Below are 24852 nucleotides of genomic sequence, written 5' to 3' on the forward strand. Positions count from 1 at the left end.
TGCGAAGTTTGGATAAGCGCTGTATCCGGTTTGAAAGTTGTGGTACGCACCAACAACTACGCATGGTGGCCGTACAGATTTCTGGACATTTTCTCAGGAAGTATAGACTTGCCCCTGAAAAACTTGTACCGTCATAACATCGGCTTACAATACAAGTTAATGCAAACAAATTAAATGGACTTGAGAGCAGGTCTTAAACGGGGTCTAAAACTTCTCAAATTTCTGGTATCTGGTAGTGGTTCATGCTGTAAAACGATTTATTGAAAATTCTGATTTGCAAATTACTATGGAAAATGAAACATTTTTGAAATTCCGATACTATTTTATATACCCTCAGCCTTTAGGCTAAGGATACGATGAAAATGTGCCTCATCGAAATAATGGTTTTAGACCCCAAGTATGTTTGGACGAAATGTGTTTCCGGCAATTTGGAGTCGATCTAGCCATGTCCGTCCGTCTGTCTGTCTGTCCTGCTGGCTGGAGCGCACGATAACTCTCGAACGGATGAACCGATTCGGTTCAAATTTTGGCTTTTGTAATATTTTGCCCAAACTTAGTTTAAGTTCGAAGATGAGCTACATCGGTCCACTCCTTCCGGTACCTCCCCCACAAAAGTTCGAAAATGTTCGGAAAGTTTGTGCGCACGATAACTCTTGAAGGGAGTGACCGATTTGGTCCATACTTTGTATAGTGTAAACTTTCTACCAGAGTAATATGAGGTTCCAATATGGTCTCAATAGGTCCACTCCTTCGGGTAACTCCCACACAAAATTTCGGAAAAATTCAGTTTAGGTCCATCTCTCGAATCGCTTTTACTTTTGTTTTAGCAAGTTGTATTCACTGCCCTCCATACGACGGTACAAGTTTCATCAGGGGCAAGTCCATACTTCCTAAGAAAATAGCATGAAAGTTGCAAAAAACCCCTATGACACCGTGTAAGGTGGTTGGAGCGCAAGATAACTCTCGAACGGATCTGCTGATTCGGTCCAAAATATGGTCTTAGTAATATTTTGTCCAAACATAGTTTAAGTTTGAAGATAAGCCATTTTTAAAACCCCCTAAATACATACGTATTTTAGGAAAAAATTCTTTCAATATACACAGGCTGAGGGTATATCTCTGTTGGCAAAGCCGACTGATACTTTTTTACTTGTTTTATCTTTATTAAAGAAATGTTTTAAATCTTCCACAATCATAAAAAGATCACATATTGACCACATACATATGGTAAAACCAAGAGAAAAATTCTGGTTTTTAATCTGTTCGCGTTGATAAAATTGCTCAATGCGCGCAAAAGTTATAGAGGGTTTTTATTCTCATATAAAGAAAAAATATTTAAAATTTTCTTATTTATTATGAGCAAAATTATGCATAAATCGTTTTGCAGGATTCCGTACCTACATATTTGTCGATGTTTAAATATTTACGAAATTGTTTGTTTTGTGCAATTGAAGATTCAATCATATGATTGCTTAAGTCTGGAGTATTCTGGAGAGTAATGTTTACAAAACGCACTGCACTGACAGCTTGCAAAATTTACTGATCGCTGATGATCATGATTTCATCCCGGCGAAGGGAATTATCAATTGGCTTTTCAGTTTTTGAAATGATGATTTTTTAGCGAAAACCTGAACTCTTTAAGCATCGAGTATTCTCATGTTCATGGGAATGATGCTCACTTTTCGGCTTTCCCAAAAAACACCAGAACAAAATATTTGCAAGCCGACAGCACGATTCAACTAAGAAATCATCGATTTCTATAAGTTGAAGTTACATCAACACAGTTACCTGTTAGTATGTTGTTGGAATTTTATTTAAATTTAGAAAGTAATGATGAAGTTAAGCCCATGGGAGAATACTCCAGACTTAAGCAATCATATGATTGAATCTTCTACTACACAAAACAAACAAAAAACAGCGAAGGCACGTGCAAAAGGGAATTTTTAAAAGGCTGAAGGTATAAAAAGCGAAAGCTTCTGGACATGTTAAATATTATATCCACAAATGTCTTTTGTTCAAAGACTCATAATGAAATTTGATTTGAAATTTGCATATGGTAATACTACCTCTAGGCATACATCAGGTTCGAATATGGATTATATCGGTCCACTCCTTCAGGTACCTCCCACACAAAATTTCAAATAAGTGCAGTTTAGTGACACCTTACGAATCTTTATGAAATTTTTTGTAACAGGATGTTCGTGCGGCCACCGTTACGTCAGTGTAATCTTTTTCGAGGGCAAGTCCATAGTTCCCGAGATAATGGCGCATAACCTCAAAAAAATGCTGCACTATGTCGCGAGTTCTAATAAACGGTGGCCAAATATAAAAGGAGTTGGCGTTGTCAGATGAATTGTGGTATAAATACTTTTTAGTTCACTGACAATGTCGATACTCAATCGGTCCACTCCTTCGGGTACCTCCCACACAAAATTTTGGATAAATTCACTTTAAGACCTGTTCTCGAATCACTTTGATTTTTGTTGAAGCAACTTGCATTCGCTGTCTCAATAACGGCAGTAAAAGTTTTTTTTCAGGGGCAAGTCCATACTTCTAGAGAAAAGAGCCCGAAAGTTGTAAAAAACCCCTATGGCACCATATGTAGCGCCTGGAAGGCTCGAACCGAATATATTACCGAATATAACTATATTATGTTTTTCGCAGGCTACTGTGATAAAAAAGCCCTATCTGTCGATATCCCCGCATATTTTTTGAGCATTAATCCTATCCATACTTTTGTCGGTGTATACAACATTTTGAAAACCCCCCTAAATACATACGTTTTTTTTTTTTTTGGAAAAAAGTATTTCTATCCACACAGGCTGATACTTTTTTACTTGTTTAACGTCATTTTCTTAACAAAATTTTGTGTAGAATATTTCATCATTTAACACATTTCGTCTAAAACTAAATTTCGTGTTACTTTCATGCATCAACTCGAAAAAAGAGAAAAAAATTATTCAAAAAATATTTGGGTATTTTGTTGGCAAATTTGATCTATATATTTTCTTGATATATATTGCAAATACATATTTCATTTATTCGGCGACTAATATTGAAGTTTGATGGAGAATATTTTTGTCTTTGACGTCTTCTATCTAGAATGAAGTTTTGTGGGACCAAACATAATAAACTCAGATAAAGTAAAAAATTAACCCTAAAACGTGATTTTACTTTTGGCAGATTCCTAGCGTTTAGGTACGATTTAGAGTTTTGGTGTATTCGGGGACCTACAGTAAAATTTTATGACAAATAATTTTGTAAAATATTTTGATCACATTTTAAAAGAGTTTTTAAACGTTTTTGAAAAAAGACACCAAAAAGACCCCTTTAGTGACTCACATGAGGGTTAATGATTTTCACAAAAAGATACCCCGCATTGTTGTCAGTAATATTGCCAAAGACACTTTATACCTAAAATGTAAGGATTCCAAGGAATCCGGTGTCGAATATTTCAAAACCTGTAGAAATGGGCGGAACTTGCCACGCCTATTTAGGTTACTTCCCCACGTAAACCTTCAGAACGCCGATACACGCGTCTTCTTTCTTTAGGTCCTCTTTCAAAATCTGGCCGAATTATCTTGTAATAATTGTTTGTGTTGTACAGAGTAATTTATGTTTTCTGTTCGCTTTTCATAGCAATTAGAAAACTTTTTCATAATGTTAATGAATCCTCTTCATTAGATTAATTAAAAAAGTTCATGACAATAATGAAAATATTTGTTAACAGTAGTGGAAGTGTTCCGTTGAAAATAGCATATTGTATCATTCCATCAATGAACATATTTATTAAGTTTATTTCAATGAAATTCAATTCAATCAAACTTTTTCATCAATACAATGAAAATTTACGTTAGAACAAAAATTGTGACTAATTTTATTGATATAGCATTGCATTTCAGTCATGTTATCAAATTCATGCTTTTAGTTTGGGGGCCCACAGCCCGCCTATGGCTATGTCGGTGTAGTGGTTTTGTAAATGTGCACGTTATAGGATGTTTCATCATAACAACTGACTTTTAGACCGTGGGGCCAAAGATATAAAGCTTGCAGAATTCCTCTACTGATTGATGAACCAAATCTGTAGCACACTGTTGTTTTTGTTTATAACGCTCATTAAATCTTTTTTCTTCCCCATTTTTATTTTCATCCAATATTCATAACAAAAATATAAAGCAAAGACAAACAAAATAAAACAAATAAATAAAGCTTTTTTTTGCAAAAAGAGATAACGCTTAAGTATCTAGCTCAGCTATGTCAACACAATGAGCCAAAATGCTCTTTCTTCGTCTGATCGCTAGAAAAGACAATAGAAAATGGAAGCTTTTTATCAACATGCATGACAAGTTCTCGCTTAGTCAATTAGTGGTTTGTGTAAAATAGACAAGTGCCATTAAGTTAGGGCAATTTCTTTGGCAAAAAGAACAAAATTTATCTAAAATGTTGCCCTCCATAAAATATCAAAAAGTTTATCAAAGATTAATTAAAACATCGAATGACAAATTACAGCTGCAATTGGTAATCAAAAATGCGAGAACACCAAATAAATAAAATCACAGTGAACATTTTTTCCACTTTCAGTGGCGTAGCCAAGCGACATCGACAGCAGTAACTGCGCCGACCACAGCCGGAAATAATATTGATGATATTGCTGCCGCTACGGAAGAGTGGAATCAAGCAAAACCATTTGAAGAAATACCCACCATGAGCAGTTGGAAATTTGTAAGCAACTTTTTGCCTGGTGGTAAATATGCCCAACTGGATTCATCGCAGTTGATGTTGGCGTTCCGTCAAGATATGGGACCAATTTCACGCATACCAAGTTTATTTGGCAAACCTACTATGGTGGTTACCCATAATCCACACGATTTTGAAAAGACTTTACGCAACGAAGGCATTTGGCCTAATCGTCCCGGTTCGGAGGCATTAATTTATCATCGTACTGTTCATCGTGGTGATTTCTTTCAGGGTGTTGAGGGCCTCATTGGAACGTAAGTGTGAAAAAGAACAGTAACATAAAATACGATTTAAACTCGCCTATTTAGACGACTTTGAGGTCGTTTATAAAGACGACTTTGATGTCGTCTATAAAGACGACTTTGGGGTCGTCTATAAAGACGACTTTGAGGTCGTCTATAAGGACGACTTTGAGGTCGTCTATAAAGACGACTTTGAGGTCGTCTATAAAGACGACTTTGAGGTCGTCTATAAAGACGACTTTTAGGTCGTCTATAAAGACGACTTTGAAGTCGTCTATAAAGACGACTTTGAAGTCGTCTATAAAGAAAACTTTGAGGTGGTCTATAAGTATGACTTTGAGGTCCTCTATAAATACGCCTTTCAGGTCGCCTATAACGACAATTTTGAGGTCGTCCATAAAGACGACTTTGAAGTCGGCAATAATGACGACTAAAGGGTCGTCTATAAAGACGACTCAGAGGTCGTCTATAAAGATCTCTTTGAGGTCATCTATAAATAGGACTTTGAGGTCGTCTATAAAGACGACTTTGAGGTCGCCTATAAAGACGACTATAAGCTCGTCTATAAAGACGAATTTGAGGTCGTCTATAAAGATGACTTTGAGGTCGTCTATAAAGACGACTTTGAGGTCGTCTATAAAGGTGAGTTTGAGGTCGTCTATAAAGACGACTTTGAGGTCGTCTATAAAGACGACTTTGAGGTCGTCTATAAAGACGACTTTGAGGTCGTCTATAAAGACGACTTTGAGGTTGTCTATAAATATGACTTTGAGGTTGTCTGTAAAGACGACTTTGAGGTCGTCTATAACAACGACTTTGAGGTCGTCTATAACAACGACTTTGAGATCGTCTATAACAACGACTTTGAGGTCGTCTATAAAGACGACTTTGAGGTCGTCTATAAAGACGACTTCGAGGTTGTTTATAAAGAAGACTTTTATGTCGTCTATAAAGACGACTTTAAGGGCGTCTATAAAGACGACTTTGAGGTCGTCTATAAAGACGCCTTTGAGGTCGTCTATAAAGACGACTTTTATGTCGTCTATAAAGGCGACTTTAAGGTCGTCTATAAAGACGACTTTAAGGTCGTCTATAAAGACGACTTTAAGGTCGTATATAAAGACGACTTTGAGGTCGTCTATAAAGACGACTTTGAGGTCGTCTATAAAGACGGCTTTGAGGTCGTCTATAAAGACGGATTTGAGGTAGTCTATAAAGACGACTTTGAGGTCTTCTGTAAAGACGACTTTGAGGTCGTCCATAAAGACGACTTTTATGTCGTCTATAAAGACGACTTTAAGGTCGTCTATAAAGACGACTTTGAGGTCGTCTATAAAGACGACTTTGAGGTCGTCTATCAAGACGAGTTCGTCTATAAAGACGACTTTGAGGTCGTCTATAAAGACGACTTTGAGGTGGTATATAAAGACGTTTTTTTAGGACGTCTATAAGACGACTTTAAAGTCATCCATAATAACGACATTGAAGGTCGTCCTTAAAGACAAATTTGAGATAGTCTATGAAGACGACTTTTATGTCGTCTATAAAGACGACTTTTATGTCGTCTATTAAGACGACGTGGAAGTCGTCTATAAGGACGATTTTGAGTTCGTCAGTAAAGACGACTTTTAAGTCGTCCATAAAGACGAGTTTGCGGTCGTCCATAAAGACGAGTTTGCGGTCGTCCATAAAGACGAGTTTGCGGTCGTCCATAAAGACGACTCTGAGGTCGTCTACAAAGACGACTTTGAGATGGTCTATAAAGACGACTTTGAGATGGTCTATAAAGACGAGATGGTCGTCTTTAAATACGCCTTTGAGGTTGTCTATAAAGACCGCTTTGAGGTCGTCTAGAAAGACCGTTTTGATGACGTCTATAAAGACGACTTTGGGGTCGTCTACAAAGACGACTTTAAGGTCGCCTATAAAGACGACGTTAAGGTCGCCTATAAAGACGACATTAAGGTCGCCCATAAAGACGACGTTAAGGTCGCCTATAAAGACGACATTAAGGTCGCCTACAAGGAAGACTTTAAGGTCGCCTATAAAGACGACTTTAAGGTCGCCTATAAAGACGACTTTGAGGTCGTCTATAAAGTCGACTTTGAGGTCGCCTATAAAGACGAGTGTGAATTCGTTTATAAAGACCACTTTGTAGTCGTCAATAAAGACGACTATGAAGTCGTCAATAAAGACGATTTTGAAGTCAAAGGTGACGCTAAGTTCGCCTATAAGGGCGGATCATGCCCCTTGGTGGTACCCAAGTTTTATTCAACTTTTTTTAACTCTAGGCAAGGTGAAAAATGGGGTACATTCCGATCAACAGTTAATCCCGTCATGATGCAACCAAAAAATGTGCGCTTATATTTCCACAAAATGTCGGAGGTGAACAAGGAATTCATGGAGAGGTAAATAGTGCCACGAAATTCTTTTGATTTTTCCACTAATTTGATTACATTTCAGAATACGAAACATACGTGACCCTGAGACTATGGAAGTGCCTGGAAATTTTGAAGAAGACATAAATCGCTGGACGTTGGAGTCTGTTTCGGTGGTTGCTTTGGACAAACAATTGGGTCTTATTACTAAAAATCGTAATGATCCCACAGCTACACGTTTATTTCAATCGCTCACCGATTTCATTCAATGTTCGATGGAAATTGAAATGAAACCTTCTATATGGAAATATTATAAGACGACTACCTTCAAGAAATTGTTGGCAAGTTTGGATGGTGTCATGGACGTTACAAAGAGTTTTGTAGAAGAGGCCATTGCACGTCTAGAGGAAGAACGTAAGCAAGGTGTACCCGAAAAGCCAGATGCGGAGAAAAGTGTTTTGGAAAAGTTAATAAAAATTGATAGGAAAATTGCCATGGTAATGGCAATGGATATGTTAATGGCTGGTGTGGATACGGTAAGTTGGGCTACTCACTTACATTTTTAGTGTGCTCATATACTTTTCTTCTTTTAGACCTCCACCACCTTTACCGGTTTACTCTTATGTTTGGCCAAAAATCCCGAGAAACAGGCAAGATTACGCGAGGAAGTAAGAAAACTCTTACCCCACAAGGATTCAGAATTTAATGAAACGGTGTTTAAAAACATGCCTTACCTAAGAGCCTGCATAAAGGAATCCTTGCGTGTATATCCCTTAACAGTGGGCAATGCTCGTGTACCCATTAATGACGTTGTTTTAAGTGGTTATCGCGTACCCAAGGGAACACGTGTAACAATGATTTCAACTTCTTTGTTAAAAGATGATACACATTATCCCCGAGCCCAGGAGTATTTACCAGAACGTTGGCTAAGACCTTCAAAAGAAACAGATGGCACTGCGGAATGTCCGCATGCTTTGAAGGCGAGCAGTCCATTTATTTATTTACCCTTTGGATTTGGTTCACGTAGCTGTATTGGCCGTCGTATTGTTGAAATGGAACTGGAATTGGGTATTGCTCGTTTGATACGAAATTTCCATGTGGAGTTTAATTATCCCACGGAAAATGCTTTTAAAAGTCTTCTGATTAATGTTCCCACTATTCCGTTGAAATTTAAATTTTCTGATGTTCAGGATTAAGTTTGTCTAATTTTGTAATTTTTATTATTTATTTGTTTTTTTTTTTTTGTATAAAATAATAGTAATATGCATTAAAAATTATTGATACAATTTCTTAGAAATAAATCTGATTTTTAATAAAAAAAAACCCGGCTTTAAAATAAAACATTAGTCTTAAGCTATCGTATCTATTAAAAATATATTAAAAAATAAAAATGAGAAATATTTTTTAAGGGAGGGACAGATAACTTCCATCAGCTGTCTGAGAACATTTTTTTATCATTGTGTTATGTGACGCAGCCCACAAGAAGCTATGAAAAGCTTACAATTGGCTATTAAAATCAATTAACAAAATCATAACTTTTTTGGAAAAAAATATTCGAGCATCAAAACAGTAGCATTTCAAAGTTTCGCTTGTAAAGACATACAACGAAGAAAGTCTAACTCAAAATAACCGACGATGTTGAAAATTAAAAATGTTTCAAATCTGATAAATAGGTTTACAATAAACGCACTTATTCGGCCACAGATTGAATATTTTAATTAATTGATGGAGAAATATATTAAATTACATTCATTTGCAGATACATCAAGAAACAACGACAACGTCAAATGATTGTCCACATAAAAATGAACTAAAATATTCCCAAGTAGAATGGAATCAAGCCAAACCCTTTCAAGCCGTTCCTACTATGAGTTTATGGTCAATGTTTAGAAATTTCGCACCAGGTGGTAAATATGCTAATTTAGATGCAACCCAAATGATATTGACCTGGAAGGAGGATTATGGTCCATTGCTTAGAATGAAAGGTGGTTTCGGTAGACCCGATTCAATAACTACACACAATCCTCAAGATTTTGAAATTATTATGCGTAACGAAGGTAAATGGCCACAACGGTCAGGTCCTGATGCAATGGCCTATCATCGAAGCGTACATCGTGCAGATGTATTTCAAGGTGTCGAAGGCCTTTTGGGGACGTAAGTTTAATTAGAGAGAATTATATTATGATGACATATTATCGGCATATTTTTAAATCTTATAGACGTGGTGAAAAGTGGGGCACATATCGATCATCGGTCAATCCCATATTGATGAATCCGAAAAATGTACGCCATTATTTGCCGAAGTTGTCACAGGTTAATAAGGAGTTACTACAGAGGTAATTAAAAATATTAAAAAAAATTATAAATAAAAAAATAAATAAATAAATAATTAATATTTAATATTTAATATTTAATATTTAATATTTAATATTTAATATTTAATATTTAATATTTAATATTTAATATTTAATATTTAATATTTAATATTTAATATTTAATATTTAATATTTAATATTTAATATTTAATATTTAATATTTAATATTTAATATTTAATATTTAATATTTAATATTTAATATTTAATATTTAATATTTAATATTTAATATTTAATATTTAATATTTAATATTTAATATTTAATATTTAATATTTAATATTTAATATTTAATATTTAATATTTAATATTTAATATTTAATATTTAATATTTAATATTTAATATTTAATATTTAATATTTAATATTTAATATTTAATATTTAATATTTAATATTTAATATTTAATATTTAATATTTAATATTTAATATTTAATATTTAATATTTAATATTTAATATTTAATATTTAATATTTAATATTTAATATTTAATATTTAATATTTAATATTTAATATTTAATATTTAATATTTAATATTTAATATTTAATATTTAATATTTAATATTTAATATTTAATATTTAATATTTAATATTTAATATTTAATATTTAATATTTAATATTTAATATTTAATATTTAATATTTAATATTTAATATTTAATATTTAATATTTAATATTTAATATTTAATATTTAATATTTAATATTTAATATTTAATATTTAATATTTAATATTTAATATTTAATATTTAATATTTAATATTTAATATTTAATATTTAATATTTAATATTTAATATTTAATATTTAATATTTAATATTTAATATTTAATATTTAATATTTAATATTTAATATTTAATATTTAATATTTAATATTTAATATTTAATATTTAATATTTAATATTTAATATTTAATATTTAATATTTAATATTTAATATTTAATATTTAATATTTAATATTTAATATTTAATATTTAATATTTAATATTTAATATTTAATATTTAATATTTAATATTTAATATTTAATATTTAATATTTAATATTTAATATTTAATATTTAATATTTAATATTTAATATTTAATATTTAATATTTAATATTTAATATTTAATATTTAATATTTAATATTTAATATTTAATATTTAATATTTAATATTTAATATTTAATATTTAATATTTAATATTTAATATTTAATATTTAATATTTAATATTTAATATTTAATATTTAATATTTAATATTTAATATTTAATATTTAATATTTAATATTTAATATTTAATATTTAATATTTAATATTTAATATTTAATATTTAATATTTAATATTTAATATTTAATATTTAATATTTAATATTTAATATTTAATATTTAATATTTAATATTTAATATTTAATATTTAATATTTAATATTTAATATTTAATATTTAATATTTAATATTTAATATTTAATATTTAATATTTAATATTTAATATTTAATATTTAATATTTAATATTTAATATTTAATATTTAATATTTAATATTTAATATTTAATATTTAATATTTAATATTTAATATTTAATATTTAATATTTAATATTTAATATTTAATATTTAATATTTAATATTTAATATTTAATATTTAATATTTAATATTTAATATTTAATATTTAATATTTAATATTTAATATTTAATATTTAATATTTAATATTTAATATTTAATATTTAATATTTAATATTTAATATTTAATATTTAATATTTAATATTTAATATTTAATATTTAATATTTAATATTTAATATTTAATATTTAATATTTAATATTTAATATTTAATATTTAATATTTAATATTTAATATTTAATATTTAATATTTAATATTTAATATTTAATATTTAATATTTAATATTTAATATTTAATATTTAATATTTAATATTTAATATTTAATATTTAATATTTAATATTTAATATTTAATATTTAATATTTAATATTTAATATTTAATATTTAATATTTAATATTTAATATTTAATATTTAATATTTAATATTTAATATTTAATATTTAATATTTAATATTTAATATTTAATATTTAATATTTAATATTTAATATTTAATATTTAATATTTAATATTTAATATTTAATATTTAATATTTAATATTTAATATTTAATATTTAATATTTAATATTTAATATTTAATATTTAATATTTAATATTTAATATTTAATATTTAATATTTAATATTTAATATTTAATATTTAATATTTAATATTTAATATTTAATATTTAATATTTAATATTTAATATTTAATATTTAATATTTAATATTTAATATTTAATATTTAATATTTAATATTTAATATTTAATATTTAATATTTAATATTTAATATTTAATATTTAATATTTAATATTTAATATTTAATATTTAATATTTAATATTTAATATTTAATATTTAATATTTAATATTTAATATTTAATATTTAATATTTAATATTTAATATTTAATATTTAATATTTAATATTTAATATTTAATATTTAATATTTAATATTTAATATTTAATATTTAATATTTAATATTTAATATTTAATATTTAATATTTAATATTTAATATTTAATATTTAATATTTAATATTTAATATTTAATATTTAATATTTAATATTTAATATTTAATATTTAATATTTAATATTTAATATTTAATATTTAATATTTAATATTTAATATTTAATATTTAATATTTAATATTTAATATTTAATATTTAATATTTAATATTTAATATTTAATATTTAATATTTAATATTTAATATTTAATATTTAATATTTAATATTTAATATTTAATATTTAATATTTAATATTTAATATTTAATATTTAATATTTAATATTTAATATTTAATATTTAATATTTAATATTTAATATTTAATATTTAATATTTAATATTTAATATTTAATATTTAATATTTAATATTTAATATTTTATATTTTATATTTAATTTTTTATAATCTAAATTTTATATTTTACATTTTATATTTGATGTTTTATATTTTATATTTTATATGTTTGATTATATATTTTATATTCCATATTTTACATTTTTTATTTTATGTTTTATATTTTATATTCTATATTTTATGTATGTTTTATTTTTTATAAGTTTAATATTTTTTGTACATTTCGTATTAAATTCTTAAATTTTTCAGAATCTTAGAAATTCGTAATCCATCAACGCTAGAAGTTCCAGCATCATTCCTTGAAGAATTAAATCGCTGGACTTTAGAATCAGTTTCTGTAGTTGCCCTTGATAAGCAGCTGGGTTTAATTAGCACAAATCGCAATAATCCCGAAGCCTTGAGGTTGTTCCACTTAATGCGCGAATTCTTTACCTATACCATGAAAGTTGAAATAATGCCACCTATCTGGAAATACTACAAAACTAAGTCATTTCTGAAATATATGGACATTTTAGATGGCATAACGGAAATTACTCACAAATATGTTAAAGAATCTATTGACCGATTGGAGAAAGGCCCAACAAATGAGGGGACTGCTAGTGACAATTCCGACAAAAGTGTTTTGGAAAAACTTATTAAAATCGACAAGAAACTGGCCACAGTTGTGGCCATGGATATGCTGCTAGGAGGCATAGATACGGTATGATGGAAATATAATTAATAATTTCTTTAAATACCTCAGTTATTCCCCCAATTACAGACCACTAGTGCCATGTTTGCAACTCTTTTATGTTTGGCAAAAAATCCAGAAAAACAGGACAAATTACGTCAAGAATTGGTGGAGGCTTTACCCCACAAAACTTCAGATTTTAATGAAGAGAGCTTTACCAATTTACCCTACTTGAGAGCTTTTATAAAAGAATCACTACGTGTCTATCCCATAATGATGGCGAATATGCGGACTGCAGGCAATGATATGATCATAAGTGGTTATCAAGTACCCAAAGGGACACAAGTGGTAATGGTCTACCTAACTTTGCTCAATAATGACGAATATTTTCCCAAGGCTAGTGAATTTCTACCAGAACGCTGGCTACGTTTACCGGATGTGGGAGGAGAAGTGGAGAACAAATGTCCCCCATCTTTAAAATCAAAAAATCCATTTATTTATTTACCATTTGGTTTTGGTTCTCGCAGTTGTGTTGGTCGTCGCATTGTCGAAATGGAAATGGAATTGGCTATTGCCCGTTTGGTCCGCAACTTTTATATTGAATATAATTATCCAACAGAAAATGCATTTAAAAGTTTATTGGTAAATGTTCCAAATATCCCGTTGACATTTAAGTTTATTGATGTGGAAAAGTAGTAGGTATATTTATGAATATATGATTTTCAAAATATAAATGTAGATTTCCCTGAAGAAAAAATTTAATGTATTGCGAAATATTGGAAAAATAAATAACAGCAACAACAAAAGGACCTCAAGCTCAAATAAACTTGTCTTTTTATTATAAAATACAAAGGTCGATAAAATCAACAAAAATCTAAATGGAATGGAGAAACCCTTCTAAAATCCCCCCTCTAAAGTTGACGAACCCCGCAACCGTTTTAAGGACCATGATCTGCGAATCTGCACCTGGAATGTTCGCACTCTTTATAGAGAAGGTGCAGTCTTCGCATTGGCAGACGTACTTGAAAAGTACAAGGCCGATATTACTGCCATACAGGAAATACGATGGATTGGGAAATGCGTCACAACAACACCTAAAGGTGACGCACTGTATTATAGCTGCAATGACGTAAAGCATGAGTTTGGTTGCGGATTCGTAGTTAGTCGGAGACTAAAACATCTGGTATCCAGCTTCACCCCAGTGAATGAAAGACTTGCTGCAATTCGAATAAAAGCTAAATTCTTCAACATCAGCTTTATTTGCGCTCATGCTCCCACTGAAGAAAAGGACGAACAGACCAAAGATATATTTTACGAGCGCTTAGAAGAAACTTACGACCGTTGCCCTGCCCATGACATTAAAATCATTCTAGGCGATTTTAATGCCAAAATTGGAAAGGAGAATATCTTTGGCCCAACAGTCGGGAAATTCAGTCTCCACAGTGAAACATCTGACAATGGTATGAGGCTGATAGACTTTGCAGCTGCAAAAAAACATGGTAGTTAGCAGTACCAGATTTAATCATCTCGATATTCATAAGGGCACCTGGCTGTCCCCAGATCAAAGAACAAGTAATCAAATTGATCATGTTGTGATAGATGGAAGACATTCATCGAGCTTGTTGGATGCACAATCGTTCCGAGGCGCAAACATTGATTCGGACCACTACCTTGTTGCAGCAAAGGTACGTACCCGTCTAAACGTTGCAAATAAAGCAGGGGAAGTTGGACATCGATAGGCTGCAAACACAACAGATAGCCACAGCATATTTCACTCAACTAGCCCAATTGCTTAACGCGAGCACTCCTTGTCCCGATAACATAACAACACAATGGCAAAATATTGCCCACTCCATGCAAACAGCCGCAAAATCCATACTTGGATTCCAGAGACCTCCACAAAGGAATTCATGGTATGGCCAGGAGTGTCGTGCTGCTACCAAAGAGAAAAATGCGGCATATAGAGCTTCCTTACAATCAGTAGCAACGCGTAGCGCACGAGAGAGATATCGGGAGAAAAGGAGAGAAGAGAAACGTTTTTTTCGCAAGAAAAAGAGAGAAATGGAAAAGCGGGAGTGTGAAAAAATCGAGATGTACAGGAGCCAGAATGAAGTCCGAAAATTCTACCAAAGAGTGAAACATCAAACAGATGGCTTTGGTACAGGCACATCCTCCTGTAGAGACCAGCAACGTAATCTGGTAACAGATACAGATAGGGTGCTCAGGATATGGAATGAACATTTCTCCAATCTGCTGGTATCCAATAGTAGCGAAGACGATGATACCACAGATCCAATCCCAGAAGACGGTATATGTAGAATATATACCGCCGGGCCAAGATGAGGTAAAAACAGCAATCAACCGGCTGAAGAATAATAAAGCAGCAGGAGCCGATGGCTTACCAGCCGAGCTGTTTAAAACCGGAGGCGAAGCGCTGATAAGGTGTATGCATCAGCTAGTTAGCACCATCTGGCAGGAAGAACGCGTACCCGACGATTGCAACCTGAGCATCATGTGTCCCGTCCACAAGAAAGGAGATAAGACTGTATGCTCCAACTATAGGGGCAAAAGTCTTCTCCCTATTGTCTACAAGATAGTTTCAGGGATATTGTGCGAACGACTAAAGGCAATGGTCAACGAGATAATTGGACCATACCAGTGTGACTTTGGACCTGGCAAGTCCACCATTGACCAGATATTTACCCTGCGGCAAATCCAACAGAAGACCCAAGAGATGCAGATCGACACATATCACCTTTTTGTCGATTATAAGGCAGCATTCGACAGTCCCCTCCGATCAAAGGTATTTCATGCAATGTCTGGTATCCCCGCAAAGCTCATCCGGCTTTTTAAGATGACTTTAACTGATACTAGGTCCTCAGTTAAAATTGGAAAGAACCTCTCCGAAGAATTTTGTACCAAAAGAGGTTTCAGACAAGGAGACAGCCTTTCGTGTGACCTATTCAACATTTTGCTGGAAAAGGTAATACGAGATGCAAATGTCAAAAGAAATGGCACACTTTACACCAATAGCCATGCTTATGCTGATGACATAGACATCATGGGTCGATCAGTAAAGGAAGTAACTGATACCTTTAGGAAGGTCGAAGCAGAATCTGCGAAAGTGGGTCTGGCGGTAAACGGTGAAAAGACCAAATTGATGGTGTCGACGCGCAAAACGTCCATTGAGCTCGGACCGACTGTGGAAGTTGTTTACTATAATTTTGAGGTAGTTAAAGACTTCGTCAAACAACATCAGTTGTGAAATAAGAAGAATTGTATTGGCCAATAGATGCTACTTTGGCTTAAGCAAGCACTGCAAAAACAAAGCCACAACTCGTCAAACAAAAATAACACTACACAAAACGCTGATACTACCCGTGCTAATGTATGGCTCCGAAGCATGTGTACTTGCGCAAGCAGACATGGCAGTGCTTGGTGTGTTTGAGAGAAAAATTCTTCGACAGATCTATGGACCAATCTGCGTTAACGGAGAATATGGACGTCGCATGAACCCAGAGCTGTATCTGCTATACAACGACATCAATATTGTTAAACGTATCGAGATGCAGCGATTGTGTTGGCTAGGCCATATCATAAGAATGGGCGAAGATGAACCCGGTAAAAAGGCGTATAAATACATGCCACATGGCGGTGCACGCAGAATCGGCAGGCCTAAGCTTCGATGGAGCATACAAGTGGATGAAGAAATGAAAAGGCGCGGTATTCCAAAAAGCGAAGCGAAAAACAGAGAGGAATGGAGATCTTTTCTTAGTTCGGTCTATGGAATAAATGTTCTGTAATGGGCCAGCTAAGTAAGTAATGAAGGTAAATTAATAAAAAATAAAGAAATGGTTCGAAGTCCACTATTACCTTGGAATGAGTTGTAAGGACGTTATGGAAATGCCATACCTGAAAAGTAGTATAATGTAAATTTCAAAGTTATAGTTTCCCTAACCAAAACAATCATTCACCGAACTCATTTGCATTTTTTTAAACTATTGTGGCAGGTTTTTGGCAGAATGGTGACCACACACCCGCCAGCGATTCTTTCCGTAATTTTATTCTTTTTGAGCTATTTGTTTTTATTTTCATGTTCATAACAAATCATACAAACATACATATATAAGAAAAGAATAGCAAAAGAATATTTCAAAAAGCTTTAATTATTATTCTATTCAAGCGTTTGGCACACAGAAAGAGAGACGAGAGAGTGAGAAAAGCTGACCATTAAATATATACATAATGCTTCAATATTTTAATATTGAATATTAGATCAGTCTACGTCAAAACTTTGTGCAATATAAAACAAACATCAACACAGCGAACGATGATCAAATATAAAAATTATTTAATTGGAAATAAAAGCAAATATCAATTTGTGGTAAAACAATTAACTCAAGTAAGTTAATTCAAAATATTTTGAGAGTGAACGAATTAAAATAAATACAAATATTTTTTTAAGATACGTTGCTTGGCCACAAATTCAACTACACAATTAGCTGAAAATGAATCGAAACTATCTTTCGCAGAAGAATGGAAGTCAGCCAAGCCCTATGAAGAAATACCCACAATGCCAGCACTTAAAATGCTGAGAAATTTTTTACCGGGTGGTAAATTTGTTAATGTTGACATTGCCGATATGATAATGACATTGCATGCGGAATTGGGTCCAATATGTAAAATGAAAGGTGTATTTGGTCGGCCTGATATGGTAATCACTCATAATCCACGAGATTTTGAAACATTGATAAGAAATGAAGGTATTTGGCCCAATCGTCCTGGTTCCGAAGGTTTAAGCTATCATCGTCGTGTACATCGAGCCGATTTCTTTCAGGGTGTTGAGGGACTAATTCCATCGTAAGTTCAATTATTTTTGATATTTTTGGTTTTATCTTTTAAAGAATATTTTTAAGGCACTTTCACAGCAAGAAACGTGGATTTTATAAAGAATATTTTTTGAGGCCGTTCACAGCAAGAAACGTGGATTTTATAAAGAATATATTTTGAGAAATGTTTACAGCATGAAACGTGGATTTTATAAAGAATATTTTTGAGGCACGTTTACAGCACGAAACGTGGATTTCAAAAAGAATATTTTTTGAGACACGAAACGAGGATTTTATAAAGAATATTTTTGCGGCACATTTACAGCACGGAATGTGGATTTTATAAAGACAATTTTTTGAGGCACGTTATAGCACGAAACGTGAATTTTATAAAGAATATTTTTTGAGGCACGATCACGGCAAGAAACGTGGATTTTATAAAGAATATTTTTAAGGCACGTTCACAGCAAGAAACTTGGATTTTATAAAGAATATTTTTAAAGCACGTTCACAGCCAGAAACGTGGATTTTATAAAGAATATTTTTGAGGCACGTTCACAGCCAGAAACGTGGATTTTATAAAGAATATTTTTGAGGCACGTTCACAGCCAGAAACGTGGATTTTATAAAGAATATTTTTGAGGCACGTTCACGGCACAAAACGTGGATTTTATAAAGAATATTTTGTGAGGCACGTTCACAGCAATAAACGTGGATTTTATACAAAATATTTTTTGAGGCACGTTCACAGCAAGAAACGTGGATTTTATAAAGAATATTTTTGAGGCACGTTCACGGCTCAAAACGTGGATTTTATAAAGAATATTTTTGAGGCACGTTCACGGCTCAAAACGTGGATTTTATAAAGAATATTTTTGAGGCACGTTCACGGCTCAAAACGTGGATTTTATAAAGAATATTTTTGAGGCACGTTCACGGCTCAAAACGTGGATTTTATAAAGAATATTTTTGAGGCACGTTCACGGCTCAAAACGTGGATTTTATAAAGAATGTTTTTGAGGCACGTTCACGGCTCAAAACGTGGATTTTATAAAGAATATTTTTGAGGCACGTTCACGGCTCAAAACGTGGATTTTATAAAGAATATTTTTGAGGCACGTTCACGGCTCAAAACGTGGATTTTATAAAGAATATTTTTGAGGCACGTTCACGGCTCAAAACGTGGATTTTATAAAGAATATTTTTGAGGCACGTTCACGGCTCAAAACGTGGATTTTATAAAGAATATTTTTGAGGCACGTTCACGGCTCAAAACGTGGATTTTATAAAGAATATTTTTGAGGCAAATGTGGATTTTTTTTGAAGCACGTGAGAGCACGAAACGTGAATTTTATAATAAATGTTTTTGAAGCACGTGAGAACACTAATTAAAGAATATTGGTTGAGTTTTTTTCTTGATATTTTAATTTCAGCCAAGGTGAGCACTGGGGAACATTTCGATCAAAGGTCAATCCAGTATTATTACAACCCAAGAATGTTCGTTTATATTTGGACAAAATATCTCAGGTCAATAAGGAGTTTGTAAAAAGGTAGAAAAATCAGTACACTTTAATTAATATATTTTAATTCAGTCTTTTTTTAATTTTTAGAATCATAGAGATACGTGACCCAATATCTAATGAAGTTCCTGGTAATTTTGAACATGAACTAAATCTATGGTCACTTGAATCGATATCTATTGTGGCATTAGATCAAAGGCTGGGACTTTTAGGTGCAAATCGTAACAATCCTGAGGTGGAAAAGTTATTCGGCTTGCTAATTGAATTCTTTACCTTGTCCGTGGATATTGAATTTATGCCACCCATTTGGAAATATTATAAGACCAAGAAGTTTATGCAGCTTATGAGAGTATTAGATGGTATCACTGATACTGTCCGTAAATATGTAGAGGAGGCAATTCTACGCATAGAAGCAGCCGAACGCAATGGATTGGATGTCAGCTATAGAAATGAGCCAAGTGTGTTGGAGAAATTAATTAAAATCGATAAAAAGATAGCCACAGTTATGGCCATGGATATGCTTATGGCTGGCATTGATACGGTAATGTGTGCTTTTTCATATGGAGATCCAGGATATTTTGATAATCGTACTTGTTTTCTTTTCAAAATAGACCACCTCTGCCTTTACAGCATTACTATTGTCGCTAGCAAAACATCCGGATAAACAGCAAAAGTTACGTGAAGAAGTCATGCGGGTATTGCCCCACAAAGATTCCGAATTCGACGAAGTGGCTTTTAAGAATATGCCATACTTAAGGGCCTGTATAAAAGAATCCTTGAGATTTTATGCATTGGCATTGGGTAATGTTCGTGTATCCACAGGTGATATGATTATTAGCGGTTATCGGGTGCCAAAAGAAACCCAAATTATGATTGTTTATTTGTCTCTGATCAAAGATGATAATTATTATCCTAGAGCTAAAGAATATCTCCCGGAACGCTGGCTAAGATCACAAAAGGACGAAGGCGATAAGGAAAATGCCCTAAAACCTCGCAGTGCCTTTTTAAGTTTCCCTTTTGGATTTGGTGTACGCAGTTGTATTGGCCGTCGTATTGTTGAAATGGAAATGGAACTGGGTATTGCTCGCTTGGTGCGAAATTTCCATATCGAATTTAATCATCCCACTGAGAATGCCTTCAAAACTCTGTTCATTAGGGTTCCAAATATTCCCTTGAAATTTAAATTTACAGATGTTGAAAATTAATTAATAAAATATCACAAAAAGAGAAACGTGGATTTCTTAAGGGAATTTTTGAGGGGGTGTCTGAACAAAAAATGTGGATTTTTAAGGGATATTTGTGAGGCAGGTTCATATTACGAAACGTGGATTTTATAAAGAATATTTTTGGAGGCACGTTCACAGTAAGAAACGTTGATTTGTTAAAGAGTATTTTGAGGCACGTTCGCAGAACGAAACGTGGATTTTATAAAGAATATTTTTGGAGGCACGTTCACAGTAAGAAACGTTGATTTGTTAAAGAGTATTTTGAGGCACGTTCACAGAACGAAACGTGGATTTTATAAAGAATATTTTTTAGTCACGCTTACAGCAATAACAAGAAACGTGGATTCTATAAAGAACATTTTTTGAGGCACGTTCACAACACGACACGTGGATTTTATAAAGAATATTTTTGAGGCGCGTTCACAGCACGAAACGTGGATTTTATAAAGAATATTTTTGAGGTACGTTGACAGCACGACCCGTGGATTTAATAAAGAATATTTTTTAAGGCACGTTCACAGCACGACACATGGATTTAATAATGAATATTTTTTGAGGCACGTGCACTGCACGACACGTGGATTTAATAAAGAAGATATGTGGATTTAATAAAGAATATTTTTGCGGCACGTTCATAGCAAGAAACGTGGATTTTATAAAGAATATTTTTTGAGGCACGTTGACAGCACGACACGTGGATTTTTTAAAAAATATTTTTTGAGGCACGTTGACAGCACAACACGTGGATTTTATATGACAGTACGACACGTGGATTTAATAAAGAATATTTTTTGAGGCACGTTGACAGCACGACTCGTGGATTTAATAAAGAATATTTTTTGAGGCACGTTGACAGTACGACACGTGGATTTAATAAAGAATATTTTTTGAGGCACGTTGACAGTACGACACGTGGATTTAATAAACAATATTTTTTGAGGCACGTTGACAGTACGACACGTGGATTTAATAAAGAATATTTTTTGAGGCACGTTGACAGTACGACACGTGGAATTAATAAACAATATTTTTTGAGGCACGTTGACAGTACGACACGTGGATTTAATAAAGAATATTTTTTGAGGCACGTTGACAGTACGACACGTGGATTTAATAAAGAATATTTTTTGAGGCACGTTGACAGCACGACACGTGGATTTAAAACAGAATATTTCTGAGTCCAGTTCAGATCACGAAACGTGGATTTAAAAACGAATGTTTATGAGGCACGTTCAGATTTAAACGTGGAATATAAAACAAAATATATTTCTGAGGAACATTCATATCACGAAACGTGGATGTTATAAAGAATAGCTGTGTTCCAGAACTAAAAAGTTTTTACAATTTTTACGACTTTTACACGAAAACCCGTTCCCGTACACAAAAAAGTTGTAAAATGTTCACTTCTCTTTAAACCAAAATGGCGCTGAATGACGCTCTCTTTAAAAACTTTTTACTCGACAAATTTGAGCGTGTAAAAAATAGTAACATGAATGCCGGCTTTCCAGCTTTTTTGACGTTTTTTCCATTTTTGCGTTCCCGAACTTTTTGAAAAAACTTTTGTGTGACAACGATTTTGCTCTCTTTCTCTCTTTTACGAGTTTTACTAATAAAAAGCACGGGAACAAAGCTAATATTTCTGAGGCACGTTCATATGACAAAACGTGGATGTTATAAAGAACATATTTCAGAGGCACGTGCAGATCACGCAATGTGAATTTTTAAAAAACTTATTTCCGAGGCACGTTCAGATCACGAAATATGGATTTTATAAAGAACATATTTCTGAGGCACGTTCAGATCACGCGATGTGAATTTTTAAAGACGTTCAGACCACGAAGCGTGGGTTTTATAAAGAATATCTTTGAGGTACGTTGACACCACGAAGCGTGGGTTTTATAAAGAATATTTCTGAGGCCCGTTCAGATCACGAAACGTAAATTTTATAAAGAATATTTCTGAGGCCCGTTCAGATCACGAAACGTAAATTTTATAAAGAATATTTCTGAAGCAAGTCCAGATCACGAAAGTTGGATTTTATAAACGTCGATGTTATAAAGAATATTTTTTAAGGCACGTTCACAGCACGAAACGTCGATTTTATAAAGTATATTTCTGAGGCACGAAACGTCGATGTTATAAAGAATATTTTTGAGGCACGTTCACAGCACGAAACGTCGATTTTATAAAGAATATTTTTGGGGCACGTTCGGATCACGAAAGGTGGATCACGAAACTTTTATTTTATAAATAACATATTTCTGAGGCATGTTCAGATCACGAAACATGGATTTTAAAAAGAACATATTTCTGAGGCACGTTCAGATCACGAAACGTGGATTTTATAAAGAACATATTTCTGAGGTACGTTTAGACCACGAAGCGTGGGTTTTATGAAGAATATCTCTGAGGTACGTTCAGACCACGAAGCGTGGGTTTTATAAAGAATATTTCTGAGGCACGTTCAGATCACGAAACGTCGATTTTATAAAGAATATTTCTGAGGCACGTTCAGATCACGAAACGTAAATATTTTAAAGAATATTTCTGACGCACGTTCAGATCACTAGACCTAAATTTTATAAAGAATATTTCTGAGGCACGTCCAGATCACGAAATTTAGATTTTATAAAGAATAACTCTAAGGCACGTTCACAGCAAGAAACGTGGATAAAAAATATTTCTGAGGTACCTTCAGATCACGAAACGTGGATTTTATAAAGAATATCTCTGAGGTACGTTCAGACCACGAAACGTCGATTTTATAAAGAATATTTCTGAAGCACGTTCAGATCACGAAAGGTACATATTTTTAAGAATATTTCTGTCGCACGTTCAAATCACGAAACTTTGATATTTTTAAGAATATTTCTGGCGCACGTTCAGATTACGAAACGTTAATTTTATAAAGAATATTTCTGAGGCACGCCCAGATCTCGAAATTTGGATTTTATAAAAAATATTTCTGAGGCACGTCCAGATCACGAAATTTGGATTTTATAAAGAATATTTCTGAAGCACGTCCAGATCACGAAATTTGGATTTTATAAAGAATATATCTGAGGCACGTCCAGATCACGAAATTTAGATTTTATAAAGAATATTTCTGAGGCACGTTCATATCACAAAACGTGAATTGTTTAAAGAATATTTCTGAAACACATACAGACCACAAAACGTGGATTTCTTAAAGAATAATTCTGACAAACACGAAATTTAGATTTTATAAAGAATATTTCTAAGGCACGATCACAGCAAGAAACGTGGATTTTATAAAGTATATTTTTTGAGGCACGTTCAGAGCATGCAACGTGGATTTTATAAAGAATATTTTTGAGGCACGTTCGCGAAACGTAAATTCTGTAAAGAATATTTTTTGATGCACATGAGAGCACGAAACATGAATTGTATAAGAAATATTTTTTGAGGAATGTAAGAGCACGAAACGAGAATTTTATAAAAAATATTTTTGTTTAAGGAACGTTAGAGCACGAAACGTGAATTTTATACAGAATATGCACATTCAGATCACGTAACGTGGATTTATTAAATAATTCTTTTTGGGGGACTAACAGATCACGTAACTTGCATTTCATAAAGAATATTTTTTGGGGGACTATCAGATCGCGAAACGTGGATTTCTTAAAGAATAATTTTGAAGAATTATTAGACCAAGAAACATGGACGCGGGTGTAATGGAATACAGTCGAAATCGCTTATAACGTCGGTACCTTGACCGACAGAATTTGTCGGTATAACCGATATGTCGTTATAAGCGATAGGGCTATAAAGAGCCCCAGAGATTTGGGACTTTCGGATATCGTCGTTATAACCGATATGACGTTATAAACGACGACGCTATAAGCGATTTCGACTGTATATCGGTGCACTAACTCTCACAAAAGATCAAAAATTGTGTCTTTATTACAGTTTAAAGCAGAATTCGGCACC

The 24852-nt window shown here is 32.2% G+C and overlaps 3 protein-coding genes across 3 annotated transcripts; all 3 read left to right on the forward strand.

Annotated features, from left to right (window-relative positions):
• The first annotated feature begins 4254 nt into the window (after nucleotides 1-4254).
• On the forward strand, nucleotides 4255-8680 carry LOC141389444 (cytochrome P450 CYP12A2-like). The gene is made up of 5 exons (XM_073960934.1): nucleotides 4255-4518; nucleotides 4582-4991; nucleotides 7271-7387; nucleotides 7443-7893; nucleotides 7951-8680. The coding sequence occupies exons 1-5, from the start codon at nucleotides 4441-4443 to the stop codon at nucleotides 8551-8553; spliced, it is 1659 nt and encodes a 552-aa protein (XP_073817035.1). The 5' UTR covers nucleotides 4255-4440; the 3' UTR covers nucleotides 8554-8680.
• A 50-nt stretch (nucleotides 8681-8730) lies between these two features.
• Nucleotides 8731-14132, forward strand: LOC141389450 (cytochrome P450 CYP12A2-like). The gene is made up of 4 exons (XM_073960941.1): nucleotides 8731-9511; nucleotides 9577-9693; nucleotides 12906-13356; nucleotides 13417-14132. Exons 1-4 carry the CDS (start codon nucleotides 9225-9227, stop codon nucleotides 14020-14022), a joined length of 1461 nt encoding a protein of 486 aa, XP_073817042.1. The 5' UTR covers nucleotides 8731-9224; the 3' UTR covers nucleotides 14023-14132.
• A 3451-nt stretch (nucleotides 14133-17583) lies between these two features.
• Nucleotides 17584-20906, forward strand: LOC141389446 (cytochrome P450 CYP12A2-like). Its single transcript, XM_073960937.1, has 5 exons — nucleotides 17584-17728; nucleotides 17792-18186; nucleotides 19589-19705; nucleotides 19766-20216; nucleotides 20287-20906. The coding sequence occupies exons 1-5, from the start codon at nucleotides 17657-17659 to the stop codon at nucleotides 20878-20880; spliced, it is 1629 nt and encodes a 542-aa protein (XP_073817038.1). The 5' UTR covers nucleotides 17584-17656; the 3' UTR covers nucleotides 20881-20906.
• Nucleotides 20907-24852: the final 3946 nt, after the last annotated feature.

This window comes from Musca autumnalis, unplaced genomic scaffold, assembly GCF_047663935.1.
Source record: "Musca autumnalis isolate F117 unplaced genomic scaffold, ASM4766393v1 scaffold_1, whole genome shotgun sequence".
In the NCBI taxonomy this organism is placed as follows: Eukaryota; Metazoa; Arthropoda; class Insecta; order Diptera; family Muscidae; genus Musca; species Musca autumnalis.